The sequence below is a fragment of the Hippocampus bargibanti genome, linkage group LG15, assembly GCF_051943395.1.
Source record: "Hippocampus bargibanti isolate YZ-2025 linkage group LG15, ASM5194339v1, whole genome shotgun sequence".
Taxonomy (NCBI): domain Eukaryota; kingdom Metazoa; phylum Chordata; class Actinopteri; order Syngnathiformes; family Syngnathidae; genus Hippocampus; species Hippocampus bargibanti.
Genome location: NC_142748.1, coordinates 1,493,355 through 1,515,762, shown reverse-complemented (window position 1 = coordinate 1,515,762; position 22,408 = coordinate 1,493,355). Strand labels below are relative to the sequence as shown.

General features: G+C 38.0%; 3 protein-coding genes across 7 annotated transcripts in view; 2 read left to right on the top strand and 1 right to left on the bottom strand.

Moving 5' to 3' along the window:
- The window catches only part of tmem94 (transmembrane protein 94), a 51,517-nt gene extending 49,622 nt beyond the window's left edge, over positions 1–1,895 (top strand). For all 4 annotated transcript variants that reach the window (XM_089015945.1, XM_089015947.1, XM_089015946.1 and 1 more), the window contains one exon: positions 1,756–1,895. In XM_089015945.1, the coding sequence (XP_088872071.1) occupies positions 1,756–1,828 (73 nt within the window). In that variant the 3' untranslated portion in view covers positions 1,829–1,895. The remainder of the gene's footprint in view (positions 1–1,755) is intronic.
- A 2,407-nt stretch (positions 1,896–4,302) lies between these two features.
- Positions 4,303–15,080, top strand: LOC148887068 (DNA-directed RNA polymerase III subunit RPC4-like). 2 transcript variants are annotated; one of them, XM_089015602.1, is made up of 9 exons: positions 4,446–4,527; positions 4,886–5,149; positions 5,280–5,326; positions 6,360–6,520; positions 6,592–6,716; positions 8,548–8,626; positions 8,719–8,984; positions 11,880–12,032; positions 13,226–15,080. In XM_089015602.1, exons 2-9 carry the CDS (start codon positions 4,958–4,960, stop codon positions 13,358–13,360), a joined length of 1,158 nt encoding a protein of 385 aa, XP_088871728.1. In that variant the 5' UTR covers positions 4,446–4,527; positions 4,886–4,957; the 3' UTR covers positions 13,361–15,080. The 2 variants fall into 2 exon arrangements, with proteins under 2 accessions (XP_088871729.1, XP_088871728.1); XM_089015603.1 differs by having other exon boundaries at positions 4,303–5,149; positions 6,366–6,520.
- tfam (transcription factor A, mitochondrial) lies at positions 14,323–21,690 on the bottom strand. Its single transcript, XM_089015604.1, has 7 exons — positions 21,424–21,690; positions 20,140–20,273; positions 19,941–20,011; positions 18,213–18,362; positions 16,476–16,571; positions 16,272–16,328; positions 14,323–15,372 (listed from the first exon to the last, which is right to left on the bottom strand). The coding sequence occupies exons 1-7, from the start codon at positions 21,507–21,509 to the stop codon at positions 15,100–15,102; spliced, it is 867 nt and encodes a 288-aa protein (XP_088871730.1). The 5' UTR covers positions 21,510–21,690; the 3' UTR covers positions 14,323–15,099.
- Positions 21,691–22,408: the final 718 nt, after the last annotated feature.

Below are 22,408 nucleotides of genomic sequence, written 5' to 3'. Positions count from 1 at the left end.
TATGCTTTCTTGTTACACATCCAGTTATGAATATGATTCAAATAGTTCTGAAGAGGAAAGCATACATATTTGCGATCGATTAAAGATTTTTTTTCCGTGTCATTTTGACGCAAACGGGCGCGGGGGAATGTCGCACCCAAAAATGACGACCAGCTCCCGTGAGGAATGAATCAGCCCGTTTCCACAGGCTGATAAATTCCTTCCATGGAGCTTAGACGCCCTCTTCTGGTGGCTTTTGGGTGCAATATCAAGGTTTTCACACAAACAGTACAGCAAAATACATTGACGTGATGAAGGACTGCTACAATGTGTCTTTTTGTCGGTCAAGGGGGCGGTCCTTTCATGACGTAACGTGAGGACTCGTCACCAACTCAAAAACAAGACTTCCTGAATATTCAGCGCGAGTCTTAAAACGTAAAATATAGCTATACGCCGTGGAATCTTTGTAAAATACGCTCAGTAGAAGTCATTTAAAGGCATTTTACAAATTATGGACACAAGATGTCGAGTGTTTTAAATGACAATGTGAAAGTGTCAGCAAGTCAGGACATGACGCTTGGTATTGATGCACTTGTACAAGTCAAAAAATGCCAAATATCAGAAACAAAAACAATGGTTTAAAAATTCCTTTCTTTATAAATCTCATTTAATCTCAAAGTGCATTACTATATTTTTCAATACCGAGTTTTGTGCCGTTACAGAATCATTGGGATCAGTTGCAATTATGTGAATAATAAAAGTAAGTCCACAAAATGTTGTGGAAAAGGAATGTTCATTAAATGTCATTAGTTTCCTGATGTTCTTGTGCTTCTTTACACCAAAACTAATGAAAGACATGATACAGTAAAGTCTCGTTATATCGATATCGGATATATCGATAGTCCCGGTTATATCGATACTATTTCTATGCACGCACGGAGAAAATTACATGCAAACAGGGTCGGATATATCGATAGTCCCGGTTATATCGATATTTTTTCGGACTCCCTTGAATATCGATATAACGAGACTTTACTGGACTTTATACAGTAAAGTCTCGTTATATCGATATCGGATATATCGATAGTCCCGGTTATATCGATACTATTTCTATGCACGCACGGAGAAAATTACATGCAAACAGGGTCGGATATATCGATAGTCCCGGTTATATCGATATTTTTTCGGACTCCCTTGAATATCGATATAACGAGACTTTACTGTATTTTGGTTATTTATAGCATGTATGGTATCATTTTAATGGACCGACGATGTGAAATGAGTCTGTTCTAATGGTTTCCCCAAATTCATAATGGCCCCTGAGAGAAAACTGTCACTACAATGTGGCAAGAAATGAGTTTTACACCCTTGATTTAGAGCACAGGTGTCAAAGTCAAGGCCCGCGGGCCAAATCCGGCCCGCCACATCATTTTTTTCGGCCCGCGAAACTTGTTAAATTCCATGATGATTGCTAAAATCTGAGCCAAAATTTCATATTTTTGGATGTCAACCACGATAAAAGTCGTTATTCTTGATTTCAGATTTGAAAACGAGTTATTCATTAATTTGATGTGTGCTCTATATGTAATATTTGAAGGGATTTAAACATTCATAACGGCCCTCGAGAGGAAACCATAACTACAATGTGGCCCGCGGCAAAAAAAATGACTTTGACACCCCTGATTTAGATCAACGACGAGCCATGCCATTAATTCAAAAAGATCAATACCCCTCAATGTCTAAGGATTTTTGGTTTTGTCTTTTTGCCAATTTCAGAGTGCGAGTTCGCTACCAGAAGAGACAGAAGCTCCAATTTGAAACAAAGCTCGGAATGAACTCTCCATTTTGATCAGTGACTTTTGGGATATAAAAACCAGTCATAGTCATCCAAACCATGAAAAGCCAAAGACGGACGGGTATGAACCATTTTTTTTAGTAATGCAATTATCACTTGAACGGGTGTTTTCACTTTTACTGAGGACCCTTGCAGCATAAACAGGTTCATCTTTAGACCTGGATTGTTTTTCAACACTTGAACACTCTTTTGTGTGGTGGATTTGAGTACAGTGAGACCTCAACTTACGAACTTAATTGGTTCCCAGACAGAGTGTGTAAGGCGAAAAGTGTGTACCTCAAAAAAACTTTTCCCATAGGAAACCATTAAAATGGGAATAATCCGTTCCTGGGTTTCCATAAAATATACTTTTCAACTAAATAAGCCTAAAAAAACTACACACAACATACCTTATTTTATGTATAATAAATGTGCTATTGTATTGTAATGAAAGAAATACACTGCATTGTATCATAAAGTCACTTTATTTACATTTGTGATGGTCATTGATGGCTTGATGGAATGGCGTTGGAGGTCGAAGGTCAAAGGGAATTGCTGTTTGGAAAGCATTACATGAGGACTGTAATTAAAGAAATAAACTGTGCTGTAAAATAAAGTTTTATTGACCTTTTTGATGGTCGTTGATGGCTTATGGAAGGAGAGTCACCTTCCATAAGGACTGTTGCTAACTTAACCTCTGGTGCTGTTCGGTCGTGTGCTTCCGCCGAAGATCAATCCGCCAGCCGTGGTGGGTGTGTATTATGAAAATAGTGCTTATTATACGGTTTATTTTTCAGAAATTTGAAGTTTGTAAGATAAGGTGTTTGTAAGTTGAGGTCTGTATTCCAATGTGGTCCCTTTTTCCCCTGAGTCACTGTTGTGATGACACAGCGCTATTATTAATTGCCCATCAGATTATTAAATATCAGCTGATCATTCCCAGGCGTTTTATCAACACACACAAATTACTGTATGCATGAAATGCAATAATGATTGTAGCTATGAGTAAAAATGAACGTCATCGAAATCGGGGTTAGCAGCTTTTTTTTGTTTGTTTTTAAATCTGAGAGCGACTTCTCGGGTACTGTTTAATGTGATGTTTTGAAACACACTTCCGCCTTTGTTTGCTAACAGCTCACAAAGAGGCACTCGTGCTCAACACATCTTTGCGTAGAGATCGTAAGCGTAAAGTGTTGTCATTTTCGTGTGAACAATTTGCGCAAGGAGGACACCAGAAGACAAGGAGAATTTTTTTGCAGAGAAAAAGAAGACGACAAGGGACAACGTCAGCTACTGGACACTATTGGCAGGATACAGCGTCTGTCTGCCGCTGCTCACCCGTAGTAGAAAATCATTTTTAGAAAATCATGTCCAGTGACTGTAAATTGTGCTTGAGAATTTTAAAAAGCACTTATATATTGAATGTATTATTATTATTATTATTATTATTATTATTATTATTATTATTATTAGTCTGTGTAAGCTCTCAGTCATAGTGGAGTGGTTTGAAAGGGGAGTAAAAAAGCAAAACCCTTCACTAAATCGCCATGGTGGTGTGAGGTTCAATTTGGATCGTGCTTACAATAGAATTCTTAGATCGTTACCACATAGGCTTAGTCGTGCTAATGAGGTGGTACCAGGGTGAGTGGGGCAATCAGGGCCAGTCATAGACCATAATCAGTCAGGACAAACGAAGTAATCAGGTTAGCTTCGGGGAATATATATATATATATATATATATATATATATATATATATATATATATATATATATATATATATATATATATATATATATATATATATATATATACCAGCAAAATTTTAGTTTGCTGATGAAGCCTCTTGGATGAGAAGTGTCCGACACCTTCAAAGTAGTACATATGACGGCTGAAGAAACCTTTTCATCAATATTATTATTACTATTATTATTATTATTATTATTATTATTATTATTATTATTATTATTATTATTTATTTTCTTCACATAGCAGTTTGGGTAACTGAAAGTGCTGAAGAATGAATGACTCTCTGTCTTTGTGTTGTCACATTATTTATTTCGGGGTTTTTTTTATGGCTTGCGCCGCAAGAGTGGCTGCCTTTCCAGCAGATCCTGTATTTTCTTTTTCTACTTCTTTCTTTCCTTTCCTCTGACTTTCATAACTTTGCTGCTGTGAAATGTAAATTTCTCCACTGTGACGAATAAAGGTACATCCATTCCAATATATATTGATTTTCGTTGCATTGAAAAATATGAATAAATCACTTTCTTTTAAATGATTATTCTATCTTTGAGAGGGTTGGGTTCAGGATTTTTTTTTGTTTCTAAAGTTGTCATCACGTGTGTAAGACGTGGGTACACTGAATCACTGGCCTCCTCCCACACCAAAGAATCTTCACTTCTCCTTTCCAGAAATGCATGATTCCATTTGATGTTCCTTCCAGATGCTCGTTCTTACAAGAACCTCCAAACAGCAGACGCTTGTGGTCTTTCTTGTTGGTGCTCTGCTGCTTTTTAATAGCGAAAAGTGTTGGCTCACATTTCCGGCTCTCTTTTAGGAGAGACTCCATTCGTCCACTTCAAAGAGCCGGCTCTAAGAACTGGCTCGTTTGCGAACGACACATCACTACGACAATGATGTTGTTGGGGGTGGAAGCTAGCTAAAACTGCGGGCTAACCTTTTAATTATTGTACTGTCGTCCCAATGCACAAACGTAAGCGGATAATTCTATTATGGCCGGACGAAGGCGCGTTATAGAAGCGGTGTAAGCAAAATCATACAAACGATAACGATCTGCAAGAAGCTGAGTTGTTTTAAAATGGAAGTCTTGTAGCGGAAGTAAAGCGTTTGGGGATTTGTTGGAGCAAACGACGCTTTGGTTGTAGTTGTCCGGACTTGGCTCAAACCATTTTGTAAATGTGCTATTTTGAAGTGAAACGTTTTAAGTTTGTATATCGCTCTGGACTTCACAAAATATGTGGTTGGTTTTACTATCTTCCGCGTTGTTTCTTTATAGAAACAAACTGGTTATCTTGCATTTTCGAAATAAGAGCGTTTGTTTGATTTGGTAGGTCGAATAAACGCCTGTTTCGACGAAAGGAGATGTGCAACGCTTTCCTTACACATATAAATCATATTGAATTATGGCAACAAAGGATGAAAAAGAAGTACCCAGTTCTTCCGGCATAAACAGTGGTTCTAGTTTCAATAAAACTACCAGCGGTGGACTGCAAGGCCTCGGTCTAGGATGCTTCCCTTCCCCGGTTGCCGCTCGAAGACTGCAGTCTCTCCGAAATCGGGATTTGACACTCGGGGGTGCCCTGAAGAAAACAAAGGTATCTCCTCAAATATCACGTCATCTGCATAACTCTGGTTTTAAATAGTTAAACGTTTTAAAATATGTCCATGTACAGTACTGTCATATCTCTACCATTTTACAAACAGTTTTTTTTCTGTTCTCATCAGAAAACCTTTGAGCCAAACATCAATGCTGTGAGGAAGAGCAAAGACGAGTAAGTTGCATTTCTGCAGGCCACTATCAATAGTTCTGAATTTTCAGAAACAAAAATAAGCCCGTTTCTGAGCCTAACCCATATATCAATATGATTAAGTATAAATATATCCCTATATTATCTGTATACAGTATACAGTAAAGTCTCGTTATATCGATATTCAAGGGAGTCCGAAAAAATATCGATATAACCGGGACTATCGATATATCCAACCCTGTTTGCATGTAATTTTCTCCGTGCGTGCATAGAAATAGTATCGATATAACCGGGACTATCGATATATCCGATATCGATATAACGAGACTTTACTGTACTAATATATTTTTATTATTGGTAGCAGTAGTAGTATTATTAGTATAATAATAATAATAATAATACATTTCATTTATAAGCGCCTTTCAAAACTCTCAAGGTCACAGAATCGGTCTTTCTGTGGGTGAACAGCAGCAGCTACACGTGCCAGCGTTCACTCAGCCCGAAAGCTAGCTAGCTACTTAATAGATAGCTAACTAGACAGCCAGCTAATAGCTAGCCAGTTAGATAGCTAATAAATAGCGAGCTAGATAGCCAGCGAGTTAATTTTGATGATAAATATTTTTTTGGAAAAAAAATTTGAGATAAGAAACCTTAGATACTCTTCTTTTTTCAGAAAAAAAGAGTTCATTCCTAAATTATGTGGATCTGGAGTTATCTGAGCTTGAAATGGGGGCGGCTGTCCAAAAAGCAATACAGTGATACCTTGGTTTACAAACTTAATTGGTTCCCAGAAAGTGTGTGTAATTTTGTCTGCCAAACATTAATTTCCCATAGGAAACCATTCAAATGAGAATAATCTGTTCCCAGGTCTCCATAAAACATACTTTTCTACTAAATAAGCCTTAAAACTACACAAAATATACTTACATTATATTAGTATTATTATTATTTTGAATTGGCACCAAAAATTAATCTGGATATTTTCTTGCATTTCTGAAAAAAAAATCCGAAAAGTTGACGAATGTAAACCGCATTTACCCATTTCACATACTTCGAGTTACAGATTAAAGGAAGAGGCTCAAGTGCAGACAAAAAGGGAGCGGAAACCGCGGATTAATAGAAGAGGAGAAAATAAAAGCAGGAGGAAAGAGAAGAGGCAGACTATTCAGTGCCCCTCCATCTTTGAACAGGGCCCCGCCGACACGCCACGGAAAACAGGTTCATGTCGATATTTTGTGCAACGTTACGTCTTCGCTTACACCTTTACAGACTTTTTTTCAATCTCGCAGGCTGCTCTGCTGCAGCGGGAGTTTGTGATGCCACCGCTATTCTGAATTGTAAAACTGTAAAAAAAGAGCCGCGGGATTCAGATGAAGATGAAGATGAGCTCCTCAGAAAACTGAAGAGAGATGATGTGAGTTACCTGTTTCATTCTTGCTCATGGAGATCTTTGTTAATCCAACAAAACAGAAAATACAGTGATACCTTGGCTTACGAATTTAATTTGTTCCCAGTGTAAGGTGAAAAGTGTGTATCCCAAAAATTAATTCCCCATAGGAAACCATTAAAATGAGAATAATCCGTTCCCAGGTCCCCATAAAACATAATTTTCTACTTCTACTTTACTGTAAAACTACACAAAATCTACCCTATTTTATGTCAAATAAATGTTCCATGGTATTGTAATTAAAGAAATAAGCTATACTGTAGAATAAAGTTGTTTTATTTACCTTTGTAATGGTCGTTGATGGCTTGATGGAATGGAGTGGCCGGTTTCTCTGCGATAATTTTATCTAGTTCCTCATCAATTGTGTTCTGTTTAGCTGGCTTGATAGCTTTTTGCATCAAGTGTACAGATGGCTGTGATGGTCGTTGATGGCTTGATGGAATGGAGTGGAGTTTCATCAGCATTAAACATTTTATATAATAATAATAATAATAATAATAATAATAATAATAATAATAATAATAATAATAATACATGACATTTTGATGAGGAACATAGTCTTCTTCCACCATCTTGAGGAATGATTCCTTGTAATCTTTGGCAGCTTTATCGTCAGAACTGGCTCCTCACCATGACGAATGACACTATGAATCCCTGTACGACGCTTAAAGTTCTCGAGCCTTGAAATCATCAATGGATGACGAACTTCCAGGTTGCCTCTTGACGATATCCGAGTGAAGTTGCCGTGGTTTCTCGGCGATAATTTTACCTAGTTCCTCATCAATTGTGTTCTGTTTAGCTGGGTTGATAGCTTGTTGCATCAAGTGTACAGATGGCTGTGATGGTCGTTGATGGCTTGATGGAATGGAGTGGAGTTTCATCAGCATTAAACATTTTATATGATAATAATAATAATAATACATGACATTTTGATGAGGAACATAGTCTTCTTCCACCATCTTGAGGAATGATTCCTTGTAATCTTTGGCAGCTTTATCGTCAGAACTGGCTCCTCACCATGACGAATGACACTATGAATCCCTGTACGACGCTTAAAGTTCTCGAGCCTTGAAATCATCAATGGATGACGAACTTCCAGGTTGCCTCTTGACGATATCCGAGTGAAGTTGCCATGGTTTCTCGGCGATAATTTTACCTAGTTCCTCATCAATTGTGTTCTGTTTAGCTGGCTTGATAGCTTTATGCATCAAGTGTACGGAGCGGTTGTGCGGGTTATTTGTGGAGCCTGATTAATGGGATATTTTAACCTTGCTATCAATAACTTATCAACAAAGTTGAAACGATAAAGTTCACGAAAGTATCAATGTCAATAAAGTATCAATAAAGTTGAAACGAGTCTAAATTTCACTGTGTTTTCTATCCATTTTCTCACTATCTCTGTCGTCTGCCTATTTATTTGTATTTGCAGCTCTCTGTTTCTGTTCACCCCTCTCTCGCTCACTGCTGTGTTCTTCACCAATCACGTGCGACTTTAACTAAAGACTGGGCGTGGGGAATAGAGGACAAAAAAAGTCAGCTGCCATTTCCTTGTTAGGAAAACGGGCTCGTTCGCAAACAACACATCACTCATTGTGGTGCTCCCGAAAAATAGTTTGTATGCCAAGATTAAATTCTCGTGAATTTAAGCTGAAAAGTTCGTTAGTCAAGGCGTTCGTAAGCCAAGGTATCACTATACGATATTCTGCCTCACTTGTGAAGATTGATTCTTTCGTTTGTTTCTTTTTCATTATTTATTTGTTTATTTATTGTCATTGTTGTCTGTCTGTGTTTCCGGTAGTTCATAAGTGATCCGAGTTTGAGGAATGACGCCAAGCTGAAACCTATCCAGTTACCTTTGTGTCAGACAAGCCCAACCTGTAAGAAAAAAAACAACAACCGCTATGCTCTCATGCACATGACCTTATTTTACTCTCTGCTCTCGTTGTTGTTTTTTTTTTTTTTTTTTAAGCAAGCCAAGAGAAGCCTCCTCCTCCTCTTCTCGCCTCGCCATCCAGTGGACCTCATTTTACAACAGCCCATAACAGAGACCAGCCATCTTTAGTGGAGATCCTGCAATGTCTCTGCCTATCCGGCAAAGAGGAACTCTTCTTCATGCACTTACCTGACTGTATGCCCGTGAGAGAACAAAAAGCAGACCGCAGTCCTGGATCGACGTTTGAAAAAGTTGCCAAGGACAAGAAGTCTTTGCATGGGAAAGCACAAGTTGAGCCAACAGTGAGTATTTCACAAGTTCTTTGTTAGTCACGTAAGGAACAGGTGTCAAAGTCAAGGCCCGGGGGCTAAATCTGGCCTTCCAGATCATTTTATTGGGCCCGCGAAAGCAGATGAAACTTCATGAAATTCCATGATACTAAAATCTCTACTCTACAAATACTCTGACAAATACTCTAAAATGTACAGTAAAGTCTCGTTATATCGATATTCAAGGGAGTCCGAAAAAATATCGATATAACCGGGACTATCGATATATCCGATATCGATATAACGAGACTTTACTGTATTTGTCATTCTGCAGATCACAAATAGCCCCTGAGCCATGATTTTGAGATCCTCTCACTGTCAAAAAAACAAGAATTTTGGATTTTACAAGTACAAGGGCAAGGTTGCATCTTATCTTGCATTTTATTTTGCATCCCTACCAAATTCCGAATATAGTCAACTGCCTCTGATGTGTGTATTTGACAATATCATTGATGGAGCTGTTTAAAAATATAATATACAGTGAGACCTCAACTTACGAACTTAATTGGTTCCCAGACAGAGTGTGTAAGGTGAAAAAGTGTGTATCTCAAAAAGAAAATTCCCATAGGAAACCATTAAAATGGGAATAATCCGTTCCCGGGTTTCCATAAATTATACTTTTCAACTAAATAAGCCTTAAAACTACACACAACATACCTTATTCTATGTATAATACATGTGCGTATTGTATTGTAATGATAGAAATACACTGCATTGTATCATAAAGTAACTTTATTTACATTTGTGATGGTCATCAGAGCATTGTCATCAAATGGTGAGTATAGTTTTTGCTTTTTTGAACGCCCTTGAAGGGAAAAGCCGAAATGAAAAGAAGAAGAAGGGCAAGGTAGCATCTTCCCTTGCATTTTATTTTGCATCCCTACCAAATTCCGAATACAGTATTCCGATGTGTGTATTTGACAATATCATTGATGGGGCTGTTTAAAAATATAATATACAGTGATTCCTTAGTTTACGAATGCTTTAGCTCACGAACTTTTCGCTTTACGAACATTAAATTCGCGAGGATATAATCTTAGCAGATGAACTAGTTTTCGGCGGACGAACCAACCCACACGGCTGCCGGACTAATTTTCTTCACCCCATTTCTTTTGAGTGCAGACGTGGTTTGTTATCAAGTGGAGTATTTTTTGCTATTATGGGACCGTAAAAGACCCCACCGCAGGCTAGTGTTAAGCCGAAGAGGACACAAGCGAAAATTACGGTCAAGCAGAAGATGATCATGGAAAACCACCAACGAGGTGTGCGTTTGTGTGACTTAGCGTCACAGTACCAGTATGCTAAGTCGATCGACCATTGCTACGTGTGGCTAAGGGTGTTTCTGTATTGTCCAAGCAACGGTCTCGGGCAATAGAAGTGGTTGAAAAACTTCTGTTGATTTGGATTTGGAACGGAAAGCAGCTAGCAGGGAACAGTGTGAGTGAGGGTATTATCACAGAGAAAGCAAGGATATCATCAAGAGGCAACTACGTCAACGACCATCACATAGGTAAATAAAACAACTTTATTATACAGTACAGGTTATTTCTTAAATTACAATAAAATAGCACATTTATTATACATAAAATAAGGTATACTTTGTGTAGTTTTAAAGGACAACCGACGTCTCCGGACAATTTGTAAAATGGCTTCAAATGACTTCTACTGGGCGTATTTTAATAAGATTCCACCTCATATAGCTATATTTTAACTTGTAAGACTCGCTCTGACTATTCAGGAAGTCTTGTTTTTGAGTTGGTGACGAGTCCTCACGTGACGTCAGAAAAGGACCGCCTCCTGATGTAAAAAAAGACGCATTGTAGCGTCTTTCCATCACGTCAGTGTATTTTGCTGTACTGTTTTTTTTTGAAAACCATGTGTTACACGCAAAAGCCGCCAGCAGAGGGAGTCCAAGCTCCATGGAACGAATCTATCGGCCTGTGGAAACGGGCTGATTCATTCCTCACAGCTCGGTGGCCATTTTCTTGCCTCTTTTTGGGTGAGACATTCCCCCTCGCCCGTTTGCCTGAAAATGACACGGAATAAATTCTTTAATAGATTGCAAACATGTATGCTTTCCTCTTCAGAACTTTTTGAATCATATTCATAACTGGATGTGTAACAAGAAAGCATATTCTCCCAATCTGAAGCCATTGTTTGGATTCTCCAGCAATGAAAGACGTTTTGGCGTGATGTCACGAACTGGGGGCGGGACTTTCTGAAAATGCCCAATTCACAGCTCAATTTTTTTGCAGATTTTGGACACTTTAAGTCATTTTTATTGGTGTTTTGCATTTTGCAAAAAATATCATACTGCGTGTTTTGGGTATTTTAGATGCTATCAAACATTTTTCTGATGACAAAAAAGTGACGTCGGTTGTCCTTTAAGGCTTATTTAGTAGAAAATTGTGTTTTATTGTGACCTGGAAACCAGATTATTCTAATTTTTAATGGTTTCTTATGGGAAATAAAATGTTTGGCAGACGAACTTTTTGTCTTACGCACACTTTCTAGGAACCAATTAAGTTTGTGAGCTGAGGTATCACTGTAGTTCACCTTACGTGTGCAATTTCCGTCAAGGAAAAAACAGACCGGTACATATTATTTCTTTATCCTTCAAATATTTGTCATGAAATTTGTAGAGAAGCTCATTGTACAGAGCTGTCATTCGAAACGAAGCGAATCCATTTTTTTACAGGCAACTATTGAAAACTATTTTCACACACAACTTAAAGTCACAAGTGGTTTCAAAAAGTAAATAAATAACTAAAAATGTAGTGAAACATAAAGCGAACAACTTGGTTTAACAGCATATACTATTTTGTACTCCTCATCCATGAAATACTGTCACTCCTTGCTTCTTTCCAGGAGTCCCCTTCAGTGAAGTGCTCATCTGCGCTGTCCGAATTCCCCGAGGGATTTCTGGGTAAACTCCGGATACGAAAATCCGGAAAGGTGGAGATGAAGTTGGGTGATATTGCCATGGACATCACTGATGGAGCTGCTTTTTCATTCCTCCAGGTACATCTGTGTAAGCTCTCAGTCGTACAGGAGTGGTCCATCGATGAAAAGGTTTCACTCATCATCCGAGAAGCTTAGTCAGCGAACTTTTTTTTTGCTGGTAGCTCTATACTGAATGCCCAGACGTGGTGGTGTCGGACCTCTGCTTTGATAGGTCCCTGCTCTAAGGTTGGGAGGAGCAGAAGACTATTCCCCGAAGCTAAACTGATTACTTCTTTTGTCCTGACTGATTACAGTCTATGACTGGCCCTGATTGCCCCATTCACCTTCATCCGCATGACTAAGCCTATGTAGTAATGATCTAAGATATCTGTTGCAAGCACGATCCAAATTGAACCTCACACCACCATGGCGATTTAGTGAAGGGTTTTGCCGATTTATAAAAATAGCTTCTTTTACTCCCCTTTCACAGCAGCTATTTTCTTTCGCTAAGATTTTAACCTCACTGTCGTCAAATGAGTAGTTGCTAGCTTTTAGGTGCATATGTACTGCAGATTGAGGCGCACTAGCATTATACCTGCGATATTGAAAAATTGTTTTTTTTTGAGCAGATATATATGTATACAGGGCCAGAGCTACCAGCAAAAAAATAGTTCGCTGACAAAGCTTCTCGGATGACGTCTGAAGAAACCTTTTCATTGATTCTTCCAGGTAATTAAAAAGTGTATGATATGATGGTTCGGATTGGATTAGATTGGATTAGCCTTTATTAGTCTCACAGTGGTGAAATTAACATTTGACTGCAGCAAAATTATAGAAGGAAGAGGAAAGGAAAAGGTAGAAAAACAAAATAAATGAGCTGCTGGAAAGGCAGGCGCTCTCGTGGCGCCATCTTGAAGTCAAAAGATAAATAAAATAAAATATGACAAAACAGAGATTAAATCTTAAGCACTTTCTGCAATCTTTGTTGCTTGAAGTAGTTCTAGATTAATGCGTCGTTTTCACCAGTGGATCAAGGACATCATGGTGAAACGCGCACATCTGCTACAAGCTAAATGTTGAAAGCAAACGCGAAGCTGTAGCATCCATTGACGAAGTCTCACATTTCCTGTAAATCCGCTTCAATTCCAAGCCGCGACAGTCCCACATTCGGCACTCTGCACTGACACAGATCATTTTGGAGTTTACAATGACAATCTACTATTCAACAAATAGATAATGATAAACGTTCATTTGTGGTTTGCCGTTTTCAGCAACTTGTGTCCGTGAATCTGGCCGACGGTAAAACCGGAGACATGATGGTGTTAGGGAACATTCAACATAAACTTGTCTTATCTCCAAATTTCCAAACATTATTGGAGGAATCGACACATCAACAAGGATCCTGATCACCTTCATCAGCAGATGCAAATAGACTTCATGACAGAAGTGTACAGTAGTTTTGTAGTTTTGGATTCATTTTTTTTCTTCTCCCCAGCCTCCTTGTCTTTACCTTTGACAATCAACAGTCCAACACTCGAAAAAAGTGACATATGATATGTAACTTTTATAATATTGTAAAAAATTGAATCATTTTCCAGTGTTTAAAACTTTGCATTTTTGTCTGTACAGTGGTACCTCGGTTCTCGACCATAATCCGTTCCAGAACCCTGTTCGAAAACCGATTTGTACAAACACCGAAACCATTTTTCCCATTACAAATAATGTAAATCGTTTTAATCCGTTACAACACCCTGAATGTTTACCTTTTTAGTACAGTATTTTATACATTGTTTTATGCATGAAATTGCACATTAAAATGCTGACCAACACATAAAAAGCAAGTACAGTGAGACCTCAAACTTCCATAAAAAAGCTGCCAGAAGAGGGAGTCCAAGCTCCATATAAGGAATTTATCAGCCTGTGGAAGCGGAGGTGGCCACTAGAGGTTGCCATTTTGTGCCTCTTTTTTTTGGGTGAGAGATTGTCCCCCAATGTTGCCTCAAAATGGCACATATAATTCTTTAATCGATTGCAAACATGTATGCTTTCCCCTTCAGAACTATTTAAATCATATTCATAACTGGATGTATAACAAGAAAGCATATTCTCCGAATCTGAAGCCATTGTTTGGATTGCAATGGAAGACATCTTGGCGTGACGTCACGAACTGGGGGCGGGACTTTCTGAAAATGCCCAATTCGCAGCTCAATTTTTTTGCAGATTTTGGACACTTTAAGTCATTTTTATTGGTGTTTTGCATTTGACTAAAAAATATCATCCTGCGTGTTTTGGGTATTTTAGATGCTATCAAACGTTTTTCCGATGTCAGTTAAAAAACAAAAAAGTGACGTTGGTTGTCCTTTAAGTGTATGTAAATGTTTATTCAATACACAGTACAAAAGGTCAAGAGTATGTTGTATGTATAAGACTCAAAATAAAAAAAAAAACTCAAGTCCTAAAAACAAAACAAAATTTCATGAAATGTTGAACATCACTTTTCATCTTTTGGCTGAAAATATGAGCAATGAGCATGTTTTTTTGTGTTTTTTTGTCATGTATGGATGGTCGGATAGATGTTACATAGACATTTGATCATGAAAACATTTCCGTCACATCTGTACGAGCGTCAGCACATACCAAACTAAACGCAACCTTGAAATCAAATCCTGACAGTGTTGAATTACAGTAAAGTCTCGTTATATCAATATCGGTTATATCGATAGTACTGCTTATTACGATACTATTTCTATGAACGCAAGGAGAAAATTACATGCGCGCAGGATTGGATATATCGATAGTCTGGTTATATCGATATTTTTTCACACTCCCGAGAATATCGATATAACGAGACTTTACTGTATGTTTTTATTTCCTTCCCGCCAATGTTTTCAATGTCCAGTAGTAATTCACTTGATCACTTCAGTCACATGCGCAAACCTCAGAAATTCGTTAACTGATCAAATGAAATCAAGCCTGTCAGGCAAGAAGGGTGGATATTTATCGCCTTTAATTTGTGTATGGACAACCTGCTAACATTTGTGCCAGTCTAAATGAGAGGCGAAAGCAACAGAACTAAGATTTTTGTCATCAGAACATGTAGAACATGAGAGTCCACACCCCTTCCCCCCCAAAAAAAAAAAAAAGTTTAAGTCTTTTTCGTCTTTCGGACGTTTGTCACAGTGCGTTTTGTCTTTAAGATGGTTCTTGACTTGGCTTTAGCGGCGGCGGCGGCCAGCTTCTTTTTTTCTTCTCTCCTTTTTTTCTTGGCCTTTTCGGCTTCTGCTGCCTTTCTTCTCTGGCTCACCACAGTTTTGTCTCTGATCAAGTCGCTTCTTCCAATTTCCATCATATGGTCTTCCCATGACTTGATCTCAGTCTTGTAGCGGACTTTATCATCCTCAGCCAGCTGTGTATAAACCTGAAAACCAAATTTGCAACAAAAAATGGATAGTGAGGGAAAATACTATGGAAAAAAAAGTTTGAACTTCAACTTTGCAGGGACTTTATGCTATTTTTTATATCCCGAATTTTTCGCCTCAAGAACCTTCAATTCGAGAGCATATAGTCTCTGTTGACGAACTACTTTTCGGCGGACGAGCTAAACCATACGGTCGAACAGCGCCACGGTGCCGGCCACGAGATGCTGACGCACGCTCACAGCGTCCCAGTTCGTCACCCCCCTTTCTTTGAGTGCGGATGCGGTTTGTGTTTCATAGCCATTTTGGCCATATTGAGTGTACTTTTGCTATTATGGGACCGGGAAAAGACCCCATCACAGGCTCGTGTTAATCCTAAGAATACATTAAAGAAAATTACGATCGTGCAGATGAAGGAGATGGTCTCAGGCAATAGAAAGAGGTTGAAAAACTTCTGTTGATTTGGATTAATGAAAAGCAGCTAGCCGGGGACAGTGTGATTGAGGGTATTGTCGTTGAGAAAGCACCTTTGAAACAGTAAATCCTTCTCTCCCTCCTCCATTCCATCAACTACCATCACAAAGGTAAAGAAAATGACGTTATTATAAAGTACAGTTTATTTCTTTAATTACAATACAAAAGCACATTTATTATATGTAAAATAGGGTATCTTTTTGTGTAGTTTTAAGTTTTATTTAGTAGAAAATTATGTTTTATGGGGACGTGGGAATGGATTATTCTCATATTAATGGTTTCTTATGGGAAATAAATATTTGGAACTTTTCGCCTTACATACACTTTCTGGGAAGCAATTATTTTTGTGAGCTGATTATAATTAGGATTATTAATATCCATATTTCCTCATGAACTAAAAGTATAGGAAAAGGTAACAAAGGCCTACCTGCTTCTGATTGCTGAAAAGTTTCTTCCAGTCACGCAGCAAAGTCTTCATCTTTTCCTAAAATGCAACACAACATACTTTTTAGTCAATAAATAATAATCATGTGTCAGGGGGTTAGAAAAAAAAAATATATATATATATATATATATATATATATATATATACACACACACACACACACACACAGTAAAGTTGAATACTAACCTGTGTGTTTTCTCCTTTAGCGTCCACAAAGTGTTCAGACATAAAAATGTTGAATGGTGTGCGAGCACGTTTTGGCTTCCCCATGACAGTTGCTTCCTAGATCACATTGAAAAACATTTAAAGGACAACCGACGTCTCCGGACAAGTTGTGTCCATAATTTGTAAAATGGCTTCAAATGACTTCTACTGAGCGTATTTTACAAAGATTCCACCGCATATAGCGATATTTTACGTTTGCAAATTTCCCCATTGCGGGACGAATAAAGGTATTCTGATTCTGATTCTGATTCTGATTTAAGACTCGCGCTGAATATTCAGGAAGTCTTGTTTTTGAGTTGCTGACCAGTCCGTACGTGACGTCACGAAAGGACCCCCCCCCCCCTGACCGACAAAAAGACACATTGTAGCAGTCCTTCATCACATCAATGTATTTTGCTGTACTGTTTGTCTGAAAACCTTGATGTTGCACCCAAAAGCCGCCAGAAGAGGGCGTCCAAGCTCCATGGAAGGAATTTATCAGCCTGTGGAAACGGGCTGATTCATTCCTCACAGGAGCTGGTCGCCATTTTTGGGTGCGACATTCCCCCCCCGCCCGTTTGCCTCAAAATGACACGGAAAAAAAATATTTAATCGATTGCAAACATGTATGCTTTCCTCTTCAGAACTATTTGAATCATATTCATAACTGGATGTGTCACAAGAAAGCATATTGTACCAATCTGAAGCTATTGTTTTGATTTTTCAGCAATGCAAGACGTCTTGGCGTGACGTCACGAACTATCAAACGTTTTTCTGATGTCAGTTAAGAAACAAAAAGGTGGCGTCGGTTGTCCTTTAAAGTTCAAATCAGCAAACTGGTGATTATCAGCTTGTCAAAGATCGTTGGTAATATACATCAATCCATATATTTTTTGAGGCGCTTTATCCTCACAAGGGTCACGGGGGCGTGCCTTAGCCTATCTTGGCTGTCTTCGGGCAATAAGCGGGTGCATACATATCGGATTTTCATCCACATGTGAAAGATTTTGGAGAAAAAAAAATGGAATTATGCTATTCACGCTGCACGAAAAACAAAAGATTGAGTGTGTTTCATATAGGGCCAAACATAAATACAGTGAGACCTCAACTTACAAACTTAAATGGTTCCCAGACAGTGTGTGTAAGGCGAAAAGTGTGTATCTCAAAAAAAAAATCCCATAGGAAACCATTAAAATGGGAATAATCCGTTCCCGTGTTTCCATAAAATGTACTTTTCAACTAAATAAGCCTTAAAACTACACACAACCTACCTTATCCTATGTATAATAAATGTGTTATTGTATTGTAATGAAAGAAATACACTGCACTGTATAATAAAGTCACTTTATTTACATTTGTGATGGTCATTGATGGCTCTTAATTGACACCTGTTGCTTTCTGACTTGTAAGGTCTTACGAAACTGAGGCATCACATTATCATTCATCATGTTGATGATTCTCATAGCCTTGTGGAAAGTAGCGCCGGCTGGAGCGCTGTTCGGTCGTGTGCTTCCGCCGAAGATCACTCCGCCAGATCCGAAGGTCGTGTGCTTTGGTGTTCCAGCCGTGGTGGATGTGTAATATGAAAATAGTGCTTATTATAAGGTTCAATTTTCACAAATTTGACGTTCGTAAGACGAAAAGTTCGTAATATAAGGTGTTCGTAAGTTGAGGTCTCACTGTATATACGTCGGAATTGCACAGCTAGCCTTTCCTTACCCTCTTCTTGCGGTGGGCCAACCTCTTGGCCTTCCTCTGCCTCTTCTCAAGCACTTGCTGCTCGAGCTCTTCGGAGGTCAGCTGGTCTCTGTAGTGCTGCAGATCGATCTTGAACTGCTCCTGCTCCCGTATGAACGCCTCTTCAAACGGCTACGTGGGAGATAGCAAGCAGTTGATTTAGCACCGCGTTCGCTCTTTTCAGCATTTATACGGTATTGTGATGGAACGATTTTGGAAAAACGCATACCTAGGCTTACGAACGCTTTAGCTAACGAAGTTTTTGCCTTACCATTGCTACCATCCTTTGGAAGAAGGAAGCGTGTGTTGCTAAGGGTGTTCTGCCATTTGGAGATGTGTTGTTTACAGATAGCTACCTATTTTCTGTCTATTAGTTATCTAACTGGCGAGCTGGTTATCTAGCTGGCTAGCCAGTTTCTGTCTAATAGCTATCTAACTGGCTGGATATCTAGCTGGCTATCTAGCTAGCTAGCTGTTTTTTCTATTAGCTATCAAACTGGCTTGATATCTAGCTAGCTAGCTATTTACTGTCTATTAGCTATCTAACTATCTAGTTGGCTATTGGCTATATGACTGACTGACTGGCTATCTGGCTAGCTAGCTATTTGCTGTCTATTAGCTATCTAACTATCTAGCTACCTAGTTGGCTATTAGCTATATGATTGACTGGCTGTATATCTGGGCTGAGCTGAGGTATCACTGTATTTTGTGTATTTTTAAGGCTTATTCAATAGAAAAATTTTGTTTTATGGGGACCTGAGAGCGGATTATTCTCATTTTAAGAGTTTCCTATGGGAAATTAATGTTTGGAAGACACACTTTTCGCCTTACACACACTTTCTGGGAACCAATTAAATTCGTAAACTGAGGTATCACTGTATTTTGTGTAGTTTTAAGGCTTATTTAATAGAAAATTATGTTCTATGGGGACCTGAGAACGGATTATTCTTGTTTTAATGGTTTCCTATGGGAAATTAATGTTTGTTCTATGGGGACCTGAGAAGACACACTTTTCTCGTAAGCTGAGGTTACACATTTTCTGGGAATGGTTTCCTATGGGAAATTAATGAAGTTCAATTAAATATGTAAACTGAGGTATCACTGTATTTCCTTTCCCCTTCAACATTGTGAGATTCCAATTGCAACCACCCACCCTTCTAAAGTCCCCTTTCCCACTCCCCCCCAAAAAAAACAAGCAAAAAATGTATCTGTATTAAAAAAAAACAATAACAAATATTATCCATAACTACTAGGTCTTATTATTTAGTCTTTATAATAATAATAATAATAATAATATATTCAGTCAATTAGTGTTTCACAGATAATACACAGAGATGAGATTAAAAAAAAACTAAAGGCTGCCAACCGATTTTTTAATGTAATTGAATAGATGTGAAAATTCAATTTTACTACACTGCAAGGATGATTTCTATTTTATTCATCATCCAGCTCGATGGTATCTATTTCATTTTAAAACTCTTCAATTGGGACTCTCTGAAGTCCTACACGATGGAATTTGATAGTATGTGTGAGTATTTTACGCTTAATTGGGAATTCAAAAATATTTATTGCATCCACTGTTGCAACCGCTGGGCCTGCAAGGGTTAATCATGGAGGAACTTGGATGATCATTCCCAAATTAAACCAAATCAGACAGTCACTTTGAACAGATTATTTTCCAGTTCCGATGAAGCGATACAAGTGAAATACCTTTTTCTGCTCCGGTCTCATCAGTCTCCATTCCTGAGCTAGCTTCCTGACGATTTCTATATGTTTGATTTCTAAAGGAAAGAACAAAATTACATTGAACAGTTTTATCGGTGTCACTTTCAAATTGTACAATCTTCCGCACTGCATAGCTCCTATTGCAGAGTGATATAACGTGAAATATGCATGTGTTGTACCATACCTGGGTTCTGACTCACGACGACGGGCTTCTGCTGCAAAAGGTATCTGAAGTATCCATTAATAGGCCTCTTTGGTGGGCCGCTGGGTTCTGTGGACAGGCATTTAACCGGGTTCCAGTATGTAGTATGGGTGACTCTAGAATGGCAAAAGACACAAATATTAGTGTAAATGGCACCATTTGTCTATGACAGGAAGTGTAAGTGCAGCATAGTAGTGTGGTGTGCACTATTCTGTAAACCAGGGGTCTGGAACCTATGGCTCTCAGAATCAGAACCATATTTATTGCCAAGTATGTAGAACACACAAGGAATTTGTCTCCGGTAGAACACGCTGCACTAGTATTATCATAAGAAAATAACGGATTATTCTCATTTTAATGGTTTCCTATGGGAAATTAATGTTTGGAAGACATACTTTCCGCCTTACACGCACTTTCAGTATATGTTTACGCTCTTTTTGCTAACACTACAGTTTATAAAGGTGAGTAAGTTGTATTTTTATAACTCATAGAAGTGGTAGAATATATATTTTTCTCCATAACTGCCAAATTTTAAACAAAAAGAAGCATTAGCATATATATTTCTAAAGCTCGCAATTTTCTTTCCGAGTATACAGTGACAGCCATTTTTGATTTTTGATGAAAATCTGCCTGCATTCGATCGTTGATATTTGCTAATTTATATTTTGAGTATTTTCTTGTGTTTTCAGTTCTTGTTTAGATTTTCAAAAGCTTTCCAATTGCACCTTACTCATTAAGATCTGCCAAAAATTAAGAAAGGTATGATAGTTTAAACTGTAATAAAGAACTCAGTCACATATTTTCATTGTTTTAACTGTGTAATTACAGGCAGAAAATCGCCTCCTATTTCGAAAATTAAAAATTCCATTATTTCCTTATTATTTGTCATAGGAAAAGAAGTTATTTTGCTATATCGGACCACTCTTCAAAATTAAACAGTAAAATGTCATTTACATCCACTCAACTGCAGATTAACCCCTTAACGAATGCACACGATGTCGTTTTCAAATGGCTCACATCTTAACTTGAGATGAATCTTTCGGTAATTTACTTAACTGTAGCCAAAATAGTGCACTCACCATTGCAAATAGCAGTTTAAATTCGATTTTATTATTGTTGTTGGTGAGTCTTGGGAGGGGAAAAAAAGCATGCTGCACATCAATAACCCACAACCAATGCTAATGTTAGCTTCGTCGCCGATCCTAAAAGTACAACTTCTACTACAAGGTATTAGAGTACAAACTTAGCTGCAGCAAAGTTAGCTACCTTGCCAGAGTGCTTGTGCATGTGAAGACATTGAAGGACCTCGTCAGGAGACCGACGCTTGTTGTCACTAAACCGAACGGAGCCATGCCGGCGTTGTTTGCCTCTAAAATGACGTCAGCAGTACCAAACAAAAACAGTCGTATGTCTTAAAAAAAATCCACGGCGATTTTAGAAGAATGCATATAGTAGCTTTCGGTCATGCATACATGCAGCAACGCATACTGCAGCAAAAGGCGCCTTCATTCGCCCTCGGTGCATTGTGGGTATTAAAAAAAAATATTCTTTCCTAACTACCGCCACCAAGTGTTCCGGAGGGTAAAACACAAATCAGTGAAACCCCATAATAGAGATACCCGGATTATAGGTAATGGTAAAAAGCGAATTTAATTTTTTTATTTACCCAAAATGTTCGGAGAAAAACCTGCTGATGAACCACCAATACGCGTTTTGCACGAAAAATGGAAGAACATTAAAATGTAAACAAAAAAAATCGATACAGTATATGTTTTGATACAAAATTTTAATTCGCGGCTGCACTCAAAAGAGCAACATTACTAACAACTGCTAAACGTGTCACATCAACAAGCTAAGGATAAACAGTACCGTAAGTAGGCGTTTTTGGCTTCGTGGCCTATATCTCACCCCAAATTAGGTATTTTAAAAGATTAAATGTGAAAGAAACGTGACTGTAAAGTGACCTTGAGAGTTTTGAAAGGCGCTTATAAAGGAAATGTATTATTATTATTATTATTATTATTATTATTATTATTATTATTATTATTATTATTATTATTATTATTATTATTTACTGAGCACTACTACATAATGTGTAGTCTAAAAGGTGATACAACGTTTTGCTTTGGTATAATTAAAGACTTAACATAAATAGTCATATGGATTTTACATAATCAAGTCCCTTATCACTGTACCAAAATACGAAAATAAATTCAGTTAATGTTTGTGATGTATTTCAATCATTTTACAA